The sequence below is a fragment of the Brachyistius frenatus genome, unplaced genomic scaffold, assembly GCF_029030835.1.
Source record: "Brachyistius frenatus isolate BFR_SWC_R1_liver_20210118 unplaced genomic scaffold, ASM2903083v1 Contig_80, whole genome shotgun sequence".
In the NCBI taxonomy this organism is placed as follows: Eukaryota; Metazoa; Chordata; class Actinopteri; family Embiotocidae; genus Brachyistius; species Brachyistius frenatus.
The window spans coordinates 228,716-247,500 of NW_027210679.1; the positions used below are offsets into that span (position 1 = coordinate 228,716).

At 43.2% G+C, this 18,785-nt stretch overlaps 1 protein-coding gene across 1 annotated transcript in view; it reads left to right on the plus strand.

Annotated features, from left to right (window-relative positions):
- The window catches only part of stat5a (signal transducer and activator of transcription 5a), an 86,835-nt gene that overhangs the window by 18,598 nt on the left and 49,452 nt on the right, over positions 1-18,785 (plus strand). Inside the window, 6 exon segments of the mRNA XM_069709056.1 lie at positions 2,163-2,319; positions 5,794-5,885; positions 5,888-5,915; positions 6,189-6,264; positions 6,266-6,310; positions 6,312-6,617. Of these exon segments, the coding sequence (XP_069565157.1) occupies positions 2,163-2,319; positions 5,794-5,885; positions 5,888-5,915; positions 6,189-6,264; positions 6,266-6,310; positions 6,312-6,617 (704 nt within the window).

The window sequence follows — 18,785 nt, forward strand, 5'->3', positions numbered from 1 at the left end:
AACGAGGGCTGAAGAAATGTCCAACAATTCTTGACAATAAATTAATCATCTCAATATACTTTTTAAAATGAGCACTGTTACTTTAAAGGAATGTTCCTGACTGCTTAACATGAGTGCTGCTCATTTTACAGAGTATCCCAATGTTGTTTAGATTTTTGAATGTTTCCGGTGCGGTCAGACATTTGTTTCTTTCCATAAATCAGCACAATACCACACAAATGCAACATTCCCCTCTGAGAAGCTTTTGGATTGCATTAACTGCACAAACACAACATCTATGTAACTCTCACAAATTGGAGCAGAGAGGATTTAAGATGCTCTTCAAACTGCACTTAACTTTTGGAATGGCTGAACTGGGATGGTGCTAAATTGCCTGGTATATTTGGTATATTAGAATGGAAGCAAAGATAAAGTGTACATGTCGTAAACCGTGCAGGAGCTCAATATTCAAATTGTAATTCAGCAACTCTAAAATCTGACCATAAAAAGATGGTCAGTATGGGAAAGTTAGTGGAAAAATAAGCTCCTTTCTGCCATCTGGTGGCTATAAGAAACATAGCTTTGTGTGTGTGTGTGTGTGTGTGTGTGTGTGTGCGTGCGTGTGTGTGTGTGTGTGTGTGTGTGAGAGAGATAAGAACATCTAATTTGCATGCAATTCAATAGAGTGTGGCCAGTTATTGCTTAAATGATTTTCATTACCAGTTTTTGATGGTGAGGAATTCTCTGGCTGAGTCCATAAGCTAAAAATGTATTATTAAGGTTAATTTGAATTTAAAGCATTTCAGCTGTATCATATATGTTTATATTATGTACCGGCTACTATGTGAGAATGACAGTCAGCAGGAAGGGTGAGGTCAGGAGGACAGTGAGAAGACAGGATGGAATACCAGAGAGGTGAGCTGGAAAGGACACTTCACTTCAAGAAGTATACCATCATAACAGATGTTTAGGCAAATTTGAAACTGATGGAAAGCACAACAATTACTCCCTTCTGCTCTCAACCAAAAATGCTAAAGTGTTGGCTACTGACAGTAAAGGAAGCTTTACACCATCAGGTTTATCTTTTTCTCATGTGTGTCTTGACACAACATCTTTCTGAAGGCCAAAGGATCTGAAGATTACCTGACACCAAATGATCTATCATTACATAATTCACCAGAGAAGACATGACAACAAACAACCTGATAGCCAGACAAGAGAGCAGTGGCACTGTTGCACACAAAGATTGTAAAACAGGATGCAGCTCATGCAAAGATGCAAAGACGTCGTTACTGTCTAACAAAGGACCCGCAATGTGCTCTGCTGATAAATGGATCCATCGAGAGGTGTGGTCAGTAGATGTTTTGTTTTTTTTACTTCACGCCCTAGAGAAAAAGTTTGACTCTTTCCAACCCCTCTTCCAAAAGGTATTGTTTAATTAGGAGTCTTACTTAAAGAAAGATTTGCTTTGGGTCTCTTTTTTTTTTTTTTCTTTTCAAATTTAAAGCACTAGATCAAAGAATTTGACAATAACCAACGAATCAGCCTTTTTTCCACTAACACATTTTTTAACAGACAGATCTGTAGTAAAAACATCCAAATTAAACTTCCATGTTGCCAATACCTAAAAAAAAAAAAAAAAGAGATATCATCCGGAAATAGCAACACATATCTTACAACACTGTAACTTAATTTACATCCCCCAACAAAAAAAAGACCCAAACAAAGAAACAACAGCAATAAAAAAATTAAAAAAAAAACACACCACTGAAAAACAAAAGAAATTAAATCCACACACTCATTCACAGTCGCAACCCAATCAACACAGCTCACCTGCGGGGCTCCGTTCATAGAACCACACAGGGTTCCCCAGAGAGGGAGAAATAAATATTTACGGACATGCAGAGACGCAACATATCACAATCAACAAACCAAATCACTTCAACAATCATAACCGTTTGAGAACTCACAGTCAGCTGAAATTAAAGAGATCCAGCAGATTTGAGAAGAAGCACCTGCAGTACGTAAGCTCTGTCACCACTAGATGTCAGTAAAATCGAATAAACCAGACGGGGTGCCATGTGTTAACGTTAAATATAACGTGTCACTCATTCCTGAATTATTCAATTACACTTCCTTATCAGTGGCATCTGTCTCTTCCTGTGGCCATCTTGTTATTCCAGGTGGGTGTTTGATGACTGGTAGGGCGTACATGTTGACGACTCTGACCTTATTCATGGAGCTGGTTTCTCAGCACCTGCCTTACTCTCTGGAGGTATTGACTGCAGCTGACCTCTTTGCACCCTCGTCAAGGCTCCCCCTGCCCTGCGGGATATCCAGGTACTCACAGGCTGTCCTGTATGTCAGCTGTACAATCTTCTGGTCCATCCACCCCTTCTGTTCTGATCACATTTCCTCTCTTTGCCGCCATTCGGCCGCACTTATCCGGCCTGATTTACATACAGATATCCTGATCCTGGTTAGGTAAATCCATGTCTCATGCCCTTCTGGCATACAGCTTGATGTCATTTCTGTAGAGGAGGTGGCACATGTTCACTCCACTTGGGAATCTTTATCCATGTCCATTCTTTGCCACCACCTGGCCTCTATTCACACATATAATGGACAAGTTTAAATTATAGATGTTAAACATGGCATTTTATCTGTTTTAAAAAAAGAAGAAGATAAAATTCAGATTATAGTGCTGTATTCCTACACAACAGATACAAATCTTCTACATCATCATGAAACCATCCAATTCCACGATTACAGTTTTATTTCCCCCCCCCCCCCACACTTTTGTTTAAATCTGGACCGTGCTTTTAAAAAGCCACCCTAAATACAGAGTTACATTCTGAGGAACAAACTTCGAAAAAAGCGTCTGTGATGATTTTCGGTTCCCGTTGGACTGATTATCACATGGGTAAGCGCAGGAAGTGTAGTGGCAAGACACACCCTACACTACTCTGCTATGAACAGCGGGAACTTCCTCTATAGATATCATAATTCAAATGTACAATTCACACATTCGGCGTGTGTCTTGTCCTTGTGGTTTCACCCTTATTTCACGACCCTCCCTTGTAGGTAGAACTGATGCTGCAGAGATACTGGGAATTCAAAAATAAAGGTGTTCGGTGATAAAGCAGCGAATAAATCACAAAGTGTGGTCATAAGTCCTGAACGTTTCGGACGTTGAGCGCTCTTCTTTGCTCCTCCGGTCAGCTGGATTAACAGGCGTGATCAATAGCCGGGTGTATGTTGACTGATCAAGAGGAGGGTGCTGTGCGAGGCCTGAAGGTATGGCAACGGAGATCCATTGGTCTGAACCTCGTGCTGCTAGTTCAGCAGGAGGGAGCGGTGCCTTAGTGTATACAGCCATGGCTGACATCCTGCCACAGGAAACTAAAGCAAACCTCAATGGAAAACAACAAGAGTGTTATTTTAGAATGGCATTGCTATTTCTGTGTTTAAGACCGCTGATACAGTCTAATCCGTATTTCATTTTTCTTCCTCCCTCACCGTTTTATTTGAACTCATTCTACCCTCAGTCAAACAAAAATAAATGTATCTTTGTCCAACAGTCCTGATCTAGTCATTCATTACTTCACTTACAGTTCAGTATAAAATCCAGTTGTTGTGGGTGGATCGATGAGAAGCCCCTTTTGAAAGGGTGACTGGTCACATCTTTGTGGACTCAAGTGAACTGTACCACTTGAATTTGGAGGCTGAAGCCCTTTCACATTAAAGTGAGGCAGCTGGGCTTGGTGGGGAGGCTTTTAAAAGCAGAATTTTTGTTAAATAATTTCTGAGAATGCATAATACATGACCATGAGAGATCACGAGGAGAAAGAAAGGGAGAGCAGCGAGTGAATAGAAGGAAGAGAAGGAGATATGAAATTTCTCCAAACTCCTCCTTCAGGAAAAAAAAACCCCCACTGCCTCGGTGTACCAGCAGGCATTTCATTCCTTCATCCCCCTTTTCACTCTTCTCCTCTGTCACATCATTCATTCACAGATTTTATTCACTTCTCCTTGTCAGTATCCTGCCGGTCCTTGAGGAGGATCTGGACTCAGAAGGCGTCCGCATAATTTTCATCCGTAAGGCTGCATGCAAACAGAGACGTTGTGTTTTGGCTTCAGATTAAGCCTCCAATCGCCACCGAGGTCTGTGAAAATATCTGTGGAAAAACACAAGCATCTTTGAATAAGAACTTTTACTCTGACATATTGTCCCACCCTCGGACAAAACACATCTGATGATGACAAACAGTCTGCTTTTGTGTGTCATGTGGGTGTCGCTACTTACCAGAAAGAATTTTCCCATTGTTGCATGAAAGATAACAAACCAAATATAAATCAAGTCTGCCCATGAAGTGCTGCTTTGGCTCTGATTAGTCCGGCCATAAATGGCAATTATGAGCAGAGTGCACGCTCTCTGCTGCACGTGACTCCTTTCATTCAAATTGTCTATGATTTGATTTGCTTTCTTAGTGGGTTATAAATGGGGTTGCATTATCCCAGCTTACTGGCCTTGTCTCGTCTGATGATGTGAGTCGGCCTGACATTGAATTTTACACTCCGCATGTTGTGTCGGCCTGACCTCAGAAATGTCAACACATGCTCAGGTTTGACATATATGTAGAAATGAGGCGCAGAGTTGAGCCTACTTGCAGAGATGCTGCACGACAGCCGCCTTTCCGTTTTACTTTGAATGTAATTGTGAATGAAATGGAATAATGGTCGGTCTCCTCTATGTTGCGGCCTCCTGCTGATTGTTTTCGAATCGATATGAGGGGAGGAGGGGAGGAAGAAGAGCGTCCTCACATCTTTGATGAAGAGTGAAAGTGTGAAATTGCAGAGGAGTGTCAGCTCGCACATTACCTTTTACTACAGTTCGTTTGGTGGGCGGAAACGATATAACCACTTCATGTAATTCATTCTTCCACATCCCCGCTTATTATTATTATTTTCCCTTTCTATGCTTATTTAGATCAGCCGGTGTTAAAAGAAGCGAGGCTCTCTCAGATTTTGAGAATGGGAGAATGTGAGTGTGGACTGTGAGCAGGAAGGCCATCATTAAAACTGCAACAAGCAGTTCAAATGTAGAAAAAAATATCTGTTGAGTTTTTTTCCCCCTTCTGCCCTGCAGTCGTTGGTGTCCTTAAGGAAACAAAGGCACCACGTTTCATTGATGTAAAGCACCTGAAGCTAGACTTGGTCATTATCATCCAGTTGCTGAGCTGCAGAATCGAAGGGCCTGTTCCAGTTTGCTCTGCGAGCAAGGAAAGTAACAGCTGCTCAAATGTCTGTCACTGCCTCCTGATGATTTTGACCTCGCTTTCCTTCCTATTTGATTCATCTTTTTTGCATTTTTTTTTGTTTGTTTTTGTTTTGCAACTCAGCACTATGTTTTAATGGGGATTTTTGATTTACAAACTTTTTTTTTTTTTTTTTCAATCCAATTATCAAAGTGTTTTAATCGTCTTCCTTGAGCTCCCTCTTGTGGAGAGCCTGCACCCTAACTTCACAAGATATTTTATATCAAAAAAATAATGTTAACATTTTGCGAAGCGAAACTGTAGAATCTTCAGTGTACAAATTGTTTTTAATGCTCGACCCAAACTACCTGAAACAGTCAATGTAGTCGGTTAGTGGGGAGATTGCGCGCGCACGTCTGAGGACTCAAACCGTGATTGCGCGCGATACTGGATTTAATTGTACGCGCACGCGCATGTGCGTGCGTACACCAGTTTGTGTGCTTAATGCGATTGCGCTCTCGCAGCCTTGAATTTGTCCCGCGGATGCATGAGACAGGGGGGCGGGAGGGGGGGTGGTGGTAAGCTCTCCTGTTTGCAAGCGCTGCAAAAGTGCTGAGGACGCGAGGCCATGCGCACGGCGCAGTCTACGGGAGACGGACGTGGTGAGTGAGACCGATTTTTTTTTTTTTGAAGACCAGGAGACGAAAGTGCAAAGCTGTAAACAGAAGAGGAGAGCAGCAAACCCCGATCGCAAGTCTGCATTTCCAATATCTCTGCGCGCACGCCTCCAGAAAGCCAAGCGGAGGAGGTCGCGTGCGGGGGGGCGGGGGGGTTGGGTTGTGGGTGGGGGGGGGTTGGGTGGGGAAGCCGTACAGTGTTTGCTTGTTATTTCACCGGGACTGTTCCAAGTCGAACCTTCCGACGCGACCGCGCGCCCGGATGATGGACCAGCAGTGATCCAGAGAACAAGACGAGCCGCTCCGGACGCCAGCAGTCACACCGCGCTTTGAGAAAATGGGTTTTTTTTTGTGACATTGTGGAGGGGAGGGCTTTGCTGTAACACCGGCGGATCGGATCATGGCAGGGGTACACGCTTCAGATACGGTGTCGGGACATTTTTTCGATCTGGCCATCAGCGCCCCGCCGACCCAGGGTGCGACCAACGCAGCGGGGATCCCCGGGGACTCGGCCCCGCCGCCCCCGACCGGTACCCGGACGTACTTGGAGGTGTCAGCCGCTGCCCAGGGCTACGGGGCCGACGGAGTTTACACCAACGGACGGTACAGGGACCACAGCAGTTCACGGATCGGGAGTGGCAGCCGTGACAATTCCGCGGAGAGAAGTCAGGGAGCTGGAAACACACCTTGCGGCATCATGAAGGTTGGTGGTTTGAAGCGCTTGTTCTCGTTGCCAACGATGCTCAAGGTGACACAAGGGGAATTCGCTAACGACAAAGCGAGAACGGGCTACCCCGTACAGATGCACAAGTCCGGGGTTTCAAAGAGTTTCAGTCGATACCCCAGAAACATTAGATTTGGGCTGCTTCGAGCGACTCCATAGAAGTTTGGCACAACCAGAAAACGCACAAACCCTGAAATACGCACGTCCCCTTCAAAAAAAAAAAAAAAAAAAAAAAGCAACAACAGAAAGACAAACGCAAACATATTTAACGTTTCCGCAAATCAACAGTTTTTGTTTTAATATGTGGATGTTCCTGCGTGGTGTCAAAACTGACAGAAAAATCTGCTCCCACTTCGGCATGAAGTTGTTTTGTAAACATCTTGAAAAATGAATATTGAAGATCCCCACTCAACCACGCAGAAACATGGTTCAAAGGAGCTGGCAGTGACTGTTTGAAAGTTTAAAGTGGCATCTGTGCTGGCATTTATTACAAGAATAATCAAAGTTGTTGATGGATGGCTTGCTGTGCACCCTGGGTAATTTTTTTTCTTCTATACTTAACGATGTAGAAGTCAAAGCAGGTCTTGGTGCAGCAGATTGCTCTCGGGATCTGGTGCTTTGTAACTTTTTCCTGACATGAACTTGGTTTGTTGGGTAGGGGCACACCGTCTTTCTCCATACAGCTCTTTTAGTCACGGATAGTGTGATTTATAATATGTTTTAACGGCTGCCCAGCCCTAATTAGTGCTCCCATTACTAAAGGTTAACTAACTGTTCTTACGCAAACCAGGTTTGGCAAGGTGGCACGTTTCCTGACGGCTTATATAATGTCAGCCCATGTTATCCTTTTAGTGCTGCAGAATGTCTTGTTTTTAAAATGCAGCGAGCCGGTCTGTTAGCGCGGACTGCATCGCGGGGTCCTCGGTGGAGATAGAAGGATTGCGTAGGTGGGACCCACTGGAGGGTTGCATTCTGTCAAATCAGACCCAGTTTGCTTAGCAACCGACGAAACACCGGCTAATTCTTTGTTACTCTTATTGGATTCCATGTGGGTGGGGATGAACGCCTGCACTCTTCCACAAACTCACATGGATGAATCAGACCTGCAGCTGGTTTAATGTCATCAACTCGGTAGAATCCAAACCGACGCGCAAGTCTTTGCTGCTTTCGTCCTGAGGTTTCTTCTTTAAAAATATGTTGTTGCATCGTGAGTCAAAAAAGCCTTGACCTCCTTACCCTCCAACAACATCAATCCGCCTCTTTGAAGCTAATGAGCAGAACATGACAGGCAAAAGCCGGAGGGGATTGTGCTGTCAAAATATGAATCATGGCTAACGGAAATGAAAAGTGTGATGTATCTGAAATTTAGAAAAAAAAAAAAAAAATCTTCATACCGTAGGTATCTGAGTGTCCTGAATGACATTGAAATGTTTGTGGACCGCTCACGTCATTTGAGCGTAACTCTCGTGTTTCACGTAATAACCACGGCAGGGATCCAATATGCTCTCTTCTGAGAGCTGCTGTGGTATTTCTGAGGCTCTCTTTCTGACTGCAGCCGTGCATGTCCTTGGTGAAATAAAGTGAACGCTCCTTAAGACAGAATTTTACACTGATTAGCAGACTAAACTGATAATGCACAGGGAACACGATGCTGTTAAATTGGCCACAGCTTGTGGAATTCCTGTTTTTTTTTTCTACATTACAGTTGCACTTCAGATGGCAGGCTGTTATAGAAAGCCCTTTATCGACATTAAACTCGTCTTTTTGATGGAATTTTAATAGATTTAGACTTTTCCAAACACGATCTTCTCCTTTGGGGCAGTATGAAGTGGAAGAAAGTCCTTCGCCCTCTGTCCTGTCGGCAAATATTGTTACAGTTGCTGCTTTGCGTTGATCCCATGTCGACCTTGATCGAACGGGTTTGAACATTTAACATATAGATAATCAAAGCGCAGATGTGAGAGCCTGATTTTATATCTTGAAACTTTGATACGTTCACATCCTGGCATCCAAGTTAAATTCTTCAGGGCCGTGTAGAGCGATGCAGCGCACACGATGGTCTTGACATGGTGCATACTGTTCGAGCAGTGCATGGTGGGAAACTGGGTCAGCTATTCTGTAGAATGGGTTCGTGTGCGGTAGCACACCCAGACGCACTCGAGCAGCACGTTGCGTGTGTTTGAGCGCAGGTTTAGAAGGTGAAGGGGCTTCGGGTCCGTGGGAATAGGGAAGCAAGTGAGCAATTACAGCCCTGCCTTACCTCATTAACTTGGCCCTTAACATGCAAATGTCGGGAAGAAGAGGAGTTTGTGTGTGTGTGTGTGTGTGTGTGTGTGTGTGTGTGTGTGTGTCTCTTAAGTTGGCATCCAACTTTGTCCTCTTGTAATTTCCTCAGCGGGGTGACAGTGTCATGGTGGGGTGACTGCAAAGTGGCTGGGGGGGGGGGGTTGTGATGCAGCCCGGTTATGTAATGTTGGACTGTGGACAGCTGCAAGGCCGGCTCCAGCCCGGCTGCAGGGTGAAGGCAAACTGACAACAACTAATCAAGGAGCAAAGAGGATTTGACCAAGAATTTAAGGATGATACTCTTACATCTTCACAGAATAGCCCAAGCATTTTCCACATCTTCCCCTTCTTCCTTATTCACTGTTTTTTCCTTTCTTCCCTGCATCCAGTTGACAGCAGATTAAAGGTCAAACATTTGGATCTGCAGGACAAAAAAGCAGTTTGTCGTAAGGTTGAAATGAATCCGAAATGGAGAGGCATAAGTGATGTAACACAGTTAATTTCCAGAGGGAATAAAGATCGATAAAGATCACAGTTATTATTTGTTCTTGCATAAGGTCATCTCATTAGTCCTGTTGAGTGAGAGTGAAAGCAGGTCTGAACTAGAGAAAGTGATTTTCGAGAGATAGATGAGACGTGCAAGTTTTGCTCTCGAGGTTTTTTTTTTCCTCACAAATGTATATATAGGTCGACTAAATCTGGTGTCCAATTTAAAAGGGGAGATTCTCAAACTATGTTTCTGTCTCCTAAAGGACATGTGTTTTATATTACAAAACAGGAAGTGTAATCTCTGCACACTCACATCTCCAAACCTGCCACAGCTGAGCTGAAGTACCCCGCAACATAGAGACGTGGTACGAAAAGTAATCTTGGGTACTGAAAGGCTTCTTTCCAATCTCAAAGTCACCGTCCTCCAGTCACTGACCGTATAAATAGACTGTTCAGTTCCGTGTTTGACCACCTCCGGCCCTGATAACAAGCGCAACACGTCGTTCCAGTGACTGAACAGATGACCTGTATTCTGCCGGTGTTAGAGCTGACCGTGCAAACATCAGTGCATTTGTTCACTGTGGAAGGTTGATGAGGGGGATGGCCTCGGTCCTGGAGGTTCAGTGAGATTGATGAGGGACGATCGTCAGGGCATTCATGACATTTGATTTCAATGTTCCTCGAATTACTTCTCGAGAACTGTGAGAAATGGGTGTAACTCGGGTGCTGATTTTAATTTCGAGTACTTGCAACGGTTACAGCTTCCACCTCCTCCGTGCGCCTCACTGTGCTGTGCTCCGTTTTGAATGAAACTGGAGCAGCCTCGGAAGTTTTCGATTGCCCTTTAGTAATTTGAAACCTGTCTGACACCTGTATAGAAACGTAGTGGACATGTCACATTTGAGCACAGACTCTGCTCAGCTGCCTCTGCTTCTGGCTATTGTTTCCCTAATGTGAGATTTGGCTGATCCTCTCCAGGGCTGAGGACACCTCAGTAAAAAGCCTGAACTAAAAACACAGATTACTTATAGTGGGATCAAATGAGATGATGAGAATTGGAGTAAGAGCCAGCCCACGCCCCGCTGCTCACATCATAGGCTTTACATCGAGTTAGAGCTTCCTCCAGAAATTTGATTTAAAGTAATGGAATATGGGTAGAGATAACAAAAGTTGGGGTAAAGGGAAGACAAAGTAATTCCCGCGTCTCCTGGAGGGGCAAACCGTGCTGAACGCTTCGATATTTTTGGAAAACCAGGATCTGCACTGCGTTGAGAAAGAGGCAGCCGAAGATGGGAAGTGGTGATGGCAGACGTCTGGGGCTTGCTGAATCATCGCTTGCTCTCTGGGCTGGTTTTCTTTTAAAGAAGCAATCTACAAAACACACAATTCTCAAATAGGCCTCTTTAGTTTTTCAATCCACAGCTCGGCATCAAACAGAGAGTATCTACATTTCCGGAAAGGTCACTCACCCGCAAGAAACACAGAGCTCAAGATCCCCCCCCCAAATGCATTCGGAGAACAAATAGTGATTAACACCTCAGTGGTAATCACAGCAAAGAAGAGCAAAGAAGAGCTGTGATTTATGTACGTTTCATGTTTTTGTTACACTTATTTCAAGGATAGATGACAGATGTAGTACAACTCTTACCTCTCCAAAAATCTGTTATGACTGGAGTCTGCTTTGTTTCAAAATTTAAAGCGCAGAAAAGACAATCAATCTGGAGAGAGGGAAAACAAGATCGCTTTGAGTCACAGTCTAAGTTTTAATTGATGATTTATAAAGTCCCTGTCTGAGTTTTTGAAAACACAATTTCTAGAAACAACTTACAGAAATGACCCTCTTGGTTGATTATGGTCATCCGGTCCTTTATTTACCAATAGCTACGATTTCAAAGCACTAATATTAACTAGCAAACACGAGTCTATATGAACTGCTGTTACAGCTCTGACAAGGATTTGGTGTGTTTGACTTTCCTTTCTTTACAAATGGTTAGAGACGACACAGACCAGCAGAGTTTCTCTTGTCCATACGTCTCCCGTTTCATGTGGGTGGGTCCTTCCAAAGTTGCCTCCTAATACTTTCTCCTTTTTTTATTTCCCTGAAGAATAATGACTTTAGCGATAACCTTAATTACCAATATGTCAAATTGCTCCCCAGACAAAAAGAGTTTCCTCAAACAAGAACAATTGATTTGATTGGACACCACCAGGGTGTGTTTGGGGTTTTATCTTGATTATTCGTGAGGGGACAACAGTGATGACACCACAGCAGAGGCAGAGGGCCTGTGTTCCACTGTGTGATCTTTGATTCGAATCAAATCAAATCAGTGTTATTTATATAGGACCAAATCACACAGTAAAGTCCGTATAACAGAACTTCACAACATCACAGGAACCCAACAATTCAACAATTCCCTCGTTAGCAGCTTGGAGGAAAAAACTCCTCTTTAAGGAAGGAAAAACTGGAAGGAAAAATCGGAGACAGATTTTGGAGAAGAATCTCCAGGTGAAATAATCTGGTCAGCACATTGGTTTGATCTTTGGAGGCTTGTAAGGATGGTCCTTGGCCCTTCAGGAGAGCTGTGGTGAGGATGACTAATATTCAGATTTGTCAGGCTGGAAGTTTCCCAGGTTCATCTGGGGGGAAGGGGAACAGGGGTCTGATGGATGCACAGGATACTGTGTTTGTGAGAACTGCTCCGCCTGACTTTGCTCTTGCATGTTTTTATTTTTTTATTTTACTGCCTCTGTGGCATTTCCTCTCAATCACGTCTTGTACTGTCAATATGCACGAAGTCAGAGTGGGCATGAAACGGTACACACAGAAGAGAAATGAGTGGGTGATGAAACAGTTTGCAATCCTCAAACAGTCCACACAAAATAAAGTTGTGTGTTCTCTTTTTGATATTGCTATTTGAAAGCAGCTTTAAATCTGCTCAACAATATGTTGTTTCTCCTTTGGGATTTAGAATATTTGCAACATCCGAGGGTCATTCAGGAGAGCTGATTTTAATTTTGTGCTGCTCTCGACCTCCCACTTTCCACGACACGATGTGTAGCACCCGTGTCTCAAGTTTGCTATCTTGTTATATTACAGTGTGAATCCTCGGCTTTCCCCAAGTAATCCCACTGATTGTCAGGAAACATCGGAGAGGGAGCTGGGTCTGTTTCTTTGGGTTTCTTTCATTACACAACTTAATTAAAGGCAGCAGAAAAAGGAGGGTAGCAGGTAAGAGCAGCGCCAATATTCTTTGACGGCCCTCGCTTTATTTACTCAGACAGTCAATCTGTTAGGTTTGGCCTGCCGGAGGGAGAGCTCTGTCCTCACGTCCGCACCATTTCATTCATCTATTCCTCCCCCCTGCTGCCCAGGGTGGTCTGGAGGACTTATCGCCGCGCCTGAGATCAGAACTGGGAGAGAACGATTAACGGAGGGAAGGATGAGTTAGGACGAAGTGCGTTTCTGCATAAATATGTGTCTCTGTGGATGCGTGTGGTCATTTCCAGCCGCATGAATTTTGAAACCTTTTTTTGGGAAAAAAGCTTCAACAGTAGGCAAATTTCTCTCATGGATAAAGATGACTAATCCCCTTCGGAAAGCACTATAAGATGAGAGAAAACTAATAAAGGAAGATGAGATTGGAGATTTGCATGAGGAAGGAAGTGATGTAACTTCTGACCGTCTGACCTTCTGGGTGGATTTGCATGAAGGCACGATGGAGCTGGTGTTGGATATTATTAGCTGTTAATATACTGTGTGTGTGTGTGTGTGTGTGTGTGTGTATGTGCGTGCGTGTGTGTGTGTGTGTGTACACGTCGTCAGGGAGCAGTCACATACAAGTCAAGGTGTACTTTATGTGGTCTTATTTTACCACAGGACAAATACAGTGGTTATGCAAAACAAGTGTAAGATCCCACTCAGACCTACACAGCAGCACAGGTGGAATCTGCATCGATGCAGGTCGATTTTTATATAAACGGGGGCCTTTGATGTGGGTTGCCAGTCGTGAATCCGATTCTTTGTGTCGTGAGGCGCGAGTATAATGCAGACTCTCCCCGCCCTTAAGGCTGATTATACAGCATGACTTGCTGTAATGTTTAATAAGGCGGTTCTTCAAAGAACATAAATCCTAATAAATACACAGCTGCCTGGAGCGGCTCCACATATCCACCTGTACCTGCCATTCCTCTCAGTACGAACAAAGTCCACTTTTCTCGACGTCGAAGGCGACTTCCAGCTGTCCAACAGTCAAATATGATTGGGTCCAATGCGAGTTGAGCACCTGTCAGCGGACCTGCGTCACCCATGCGTCTGCTGTCTCCGGCGGCTTAAGGTTTTGTTTAGAGGTTTAAACTCCCACAGACTTTCAGAGGACCTCTGGCTTCCTTTGGCTGTCTGGTTTCTGAATATTTTTTTTTTTCTCCTCAGTGCTCCTGGTTTCTGTCTGCTACGCTTCGCTACGTTTGCTTTTATTTTGTCATCGTGTTCTTCCAGTCATGGGTTCTCTCCATGTCAAGACCCAGTCGACCACAGACTTCTGCTTATTCATGGCGTTTATAATCATGGGTGCAATCGCATCTTCGTCCGCGCTAAAAGCTGAACAACACAAAGGGGAGTTGTTGTTTTTTTGCTTTTTAGGCGTGAACAGCAGAGCATCCTGCTGTGTTTTCAGGTTGCTGTTGACAACATCATGCAAATACTGTACCTTGTGATCAGTTTGCAGCCTTCAGACAAGGAGGACTGGTTGTGAAACCTCAAAACCTTTTGAATTTCGACTGAAATGTGTCAAAAACTGTCAAATACTGACAGGTGGCATCTGCTTCAATTTTTTGTCTTCATTTCTTATTACTTAATCAGACGCTTCCAAGTTTAAATCAGTCTTTGTATTGTAGTTGCTGAGTGGTTGATACTTTTTCAACTTCAGAAATGAAAGCATTACAAAAGCTTAATGCAAATTGCACTTCGCATCAAGTCATATCAATCTTTCAGCTGCTAAAACCTCGTGATCGGCTTCCTTTCTGCCAACTGTAGCACTCAGATGACACTGTCATGAAATGACCTCCTAACCTCGTCAGTGTGCAGGAACACATTCTAGCTTTTGTACGTTTTGTACACGCTGATGTTCGTGAACAACATGCACTCGTGTCTGTGGAGAGGTTATTGTCTTCTGAGCTATTCTCCCACCACTTTAGCTGATGATAGCTGCTGGTACACAGACTTCGCCAGTGATTCACAGATGGCGGCACTTTTCTTTTTTGCCCCGGCACAGATGGCCTAAAATGAGGAAATCTTATGCTTTAAGCACAAGAGCTGAATGTGCATATAATTGGAAAGGAGATGTGGCATACAATTGAATTGTCTTGTTTGATTCAGTGATTGATCCTTTGTGTCTTATGAGTCCGAATTTGCCCAGAAAATAATAGTAAAAGCAGCAGAAATCCTTTTGATCTTCCATTCATGTATTTGATGTTTTGTTTCACCGTTTTATATTTTACCGGTGGTTGCATTGGCTGCCCACAGGTTAAAGGAGATATCATGTGCCTTTAACGATGAGCTATTTGTAAACTGCACCACCTACACCAGCCGAACATGAGATGGAACCAAATTGACTTCACATTATTTCTCACGCTCGACTTTTCCTTCTTCCACAAGAGACATTGTTTTCATAAATTCAGTAATTACTCGTCATCCCATATCTTGCTCACGTGTCGCCGACGCCGTCTGCCTGTGGTTTGTTTTAAAGATGTTAAGCTGGCTGGGTCTCTTGCCGCGGTGTCCTCGTTGATGCTGCCTGTGACCTGCTGTGAATTGCCCCGGGGTGTTTTTCTGCAGGTTACAGTGCAAGCACAGACATGTGACTCAAACATTCCACGGATGCTTTACACACACACACACACACACACACACACACACACACACACACACGCACACACGCACACGATACAAGCATTTCCTATGCAGTGTGTTTGTTTCTCTGCAGCTTAAACAGAATACATATTGACTGTTTCTCCTTCAGAGCGTCCCTGAATTATTCTTTTCCATGCTACAAATGGGTTTCCAGTGTGTTTTAGAGGAAAAGCTTAATGTCTCTCTGTGTTTGTCCATCTGCTCTTTACATGCTCTGTGCACTATGTTTCCAGTACTGTACTGTATGTATGTAGCGGCGGTTACTGCCAGAGTTTGGAAATTGAAAGGTGAGGCTCAGGGCTCTCATGCAATCTTAGCTTTCTATCTGCACCGTGCCTCTAAACTGCCAAGCCTCGGCCGCTCAGTGTGTATCAGTTAGAATATTTATGTGTTCTCTGAACGTACACAGTTTGTATGTGAATGGGGAACAGATTGGGGTTTGCTCTGACTTTTGCAGTGAAGGATTTGATGCATGTTCTCCGCATTGCGTGACGAGGGATCCTGGGAGAGATAGGGCCAGACTTTACAGTTTGAAATGTGATACTATGCAGTGAGCTCTTCCCGGAGCTGGGAAAATAAAAGAGGGAGAGGAAGGAAGGAGAAGAGGCTGAGGCTGAAGACAGCTGGGAGGGAGCTCATTGGTGTTTGAAATGAAAATTCAGGGTTTAAAGCAGGCGGAAATTTCTATTTCAGATCCATTCTGAGTTTCTAAAATATCCAGTTTCTTCAAGAGAATCTCCCATCAAATTTTTACCTCAGAACAAATATAAAATGTGAACACCAAGATACAAAAAAATTATCCTCCATCTTCTACAACTGGCATCTGCAACTGGTAATACAATAAAGAACTCTGCTAATCACTGTGATACACTTTGAAATGCAAGATTTGAGGCGAGATATGATGCATCAAGTTCAAGTTAAAAAAAAAAAAAAAAGAAGAAGCAATGGAACACATTGTTCACCACAACCTGCATGTGCCTCTCCAACCAAATCATCTTTGCATAAGTGCAACATGGTGTGACAGTTGATGTAGACTAACAGCTGAACGAGTATTTTTTCCTCCATCTTGTGTTTATTTCTGCTGCTACAGTCGCTGCAGCTCCAGCTGAGTCTCTCTGCAAGGAGCAAACACCTTTTCCCCCCCACAGCAAAAATAAAAACTTAGACTGGAAAGGGTCGATTAAAGTCAAAGAACAGTGACAAAACGTGATGAAACGCCTTGAATCCCTGCGGTTCACCCACCTGACCCCTACCTCTTCTCTTACTTTAACCATATTTTACTAAACCTCGCCGCCATTTAATATTTTTCACGGCATGCTGTAAGATGGATGTCCTATCTTCCAAACAGCTATTAGCTGCAGTTTGTGTCAGTGCTGAATAAAAAGACTTTCTGGATCTTCAAACTTGCATAAACACCTTGCAGGGACCATGTTGACGTCATGTTGATCAAAGATTGTATTTGCAGCAATGTGGTTGTGAGCAGGGACTGTTTGAAAACTCTCCTGGGTGGTCTGTTCAAGGACACTCTGACCTCTGTCAGTCCTGGAAGAAAAAGTAATGCATGAGCTTTGTTGTCAGAAAATCAACAATGAGGCCTTGCATAAAAAAAGAAAAAGAAAAAAAAAAAGCCACTTAAGCATCTGAATGTAAGATTTTCCCTTGAAGGTATCCACAAGAAAGAGTTTTGAAAGCGACTCTGGTCTGCAACTGCATGCAAAACAAATTTAACATTAAAAGCACAACAATTGTATTGTCTATTTGGAAGCAATGAATTGAATGAAATTAACTGAAATTTCTTATTAATTGAAAAAAAAAAATCAATTGAGTTACCATTGTTGCCCTTTAATAAGTTCCTGGTGGCAAGAAGTCCATTTAATGTGGGCACCTTATTAATACCATTACATAATGTCAGATTAAGATTAACCAGAGCAGACCAGAGCTGAGCAGGTCAGTCAGTATGTGGGTACAAAATGTCAGCACAGTGACCCAGTTGTCAACCACCTTGACGAGATGTGGGAGAAGCGGTCACTGTCAGGAGCCTTTCTGCTGTTCAATCGTCTGCAACCAGAATTTTTCATGTGGATGCGCGCGTGTTGCAGGAGAGAGGTGACATGTGTGGACCTGAGTGAGTGTAACTTTGAGTGCATGATTGTTTGATTGTGTAAAAAAGTCAGACACTCATGCAACAGGGACCTCGTTCGGTAATCAGGGGGAATTAAGGCCAGTGTGTTGTTCTGATTGCCAGTTGGTGGCGGGTGCTGAGAGATGTGGGTGGCACACAGCATGGGCCAAAAATAAACATAAGAATCTCAATTGAACTAATTCGGAACTCGTCCTTGATCCCAACCATTCTTATAACCTCATAGCTGCAGGATGTAATGCAGTTTAAAGTGGATTTAATTTGACTAAACATTCAAACGAAAACACAGTTTTACAGGAATTTCACAGAAATCAAGAGCTGCAACAATACAGAGTACATTTTTACAATCAAGTGTTCCATTGATTACTTTGTAGGTTATTTGCATTAATGGATAGGAACACATTTATTTACTGTTGAAGAACAAAAGTAAATCATTTTCATATTAAATGAATGAAACACAAGTTGTTGATTTCTGAGCTTTCGAGATTTATAGGTGTGTCTCAGCATTTCACTGTTTCACTTCTTTATGAGGTGACGCTAGCTTGAACTGATTTATTCTCATGATCAAGTAAGGTAGTTAACTTTACCGGTTCCCAAAGTAGGGCTCGTGTCCTTGCAAAGGGTCACCAGATAAATCAATTGGGTTGCGAAATGAAATGATTGAAATAGGAAAGGAAACCACTGATATAAAATGTATCTTATCATGTGCTTTTTGTAATATAACATCTAACTAAATCCTAAATTTAAAATGTTATTCTTAAAAGTAACTAAAAAGGTCAAATAAATGACAGTAGAGTATAAGTCTATCTCCTTTGACAAATAATGAAGTGTAAAGTAGCATAAGATAATTACAGTACACTGGAATTTTGTAAAACTGCCAGAGCCAGGCTACCTGTTTCCAGTAATTATGCTAAGCTAAGATAAACAGAAGCTTGTGGTTGAATCATACTTCCTGTTATGACACAAAATGGATGCCAAACGTCTTGTTAAAGGAAACAAGTTAACATGGGAATTTGGTTTGTGGCGTACCATGAAAAGACACGGCGTGATCATCTCTGCAGAGCTGATGAGTGATATATGAGTCAACCTATCTTGCAAGAAGTAAATGGAGACAGACGTGATTGTCGATCGTCTTGACGGCAATGTCAAATGCAGTGTAAGCTCCTTTCATGTCTTTGGATGTACTTCTTAGGATATACTGCTTATTGGGCTTGGCCTGGTTGTCAAATGCCCCATGTTGGAACAGGAGTGAAGGAATAACATACAGATCAATGTCAGGAAGGAGAGGGAGGAGGGAGAGGGAGGGGGAGACGAAGAGGGAGGG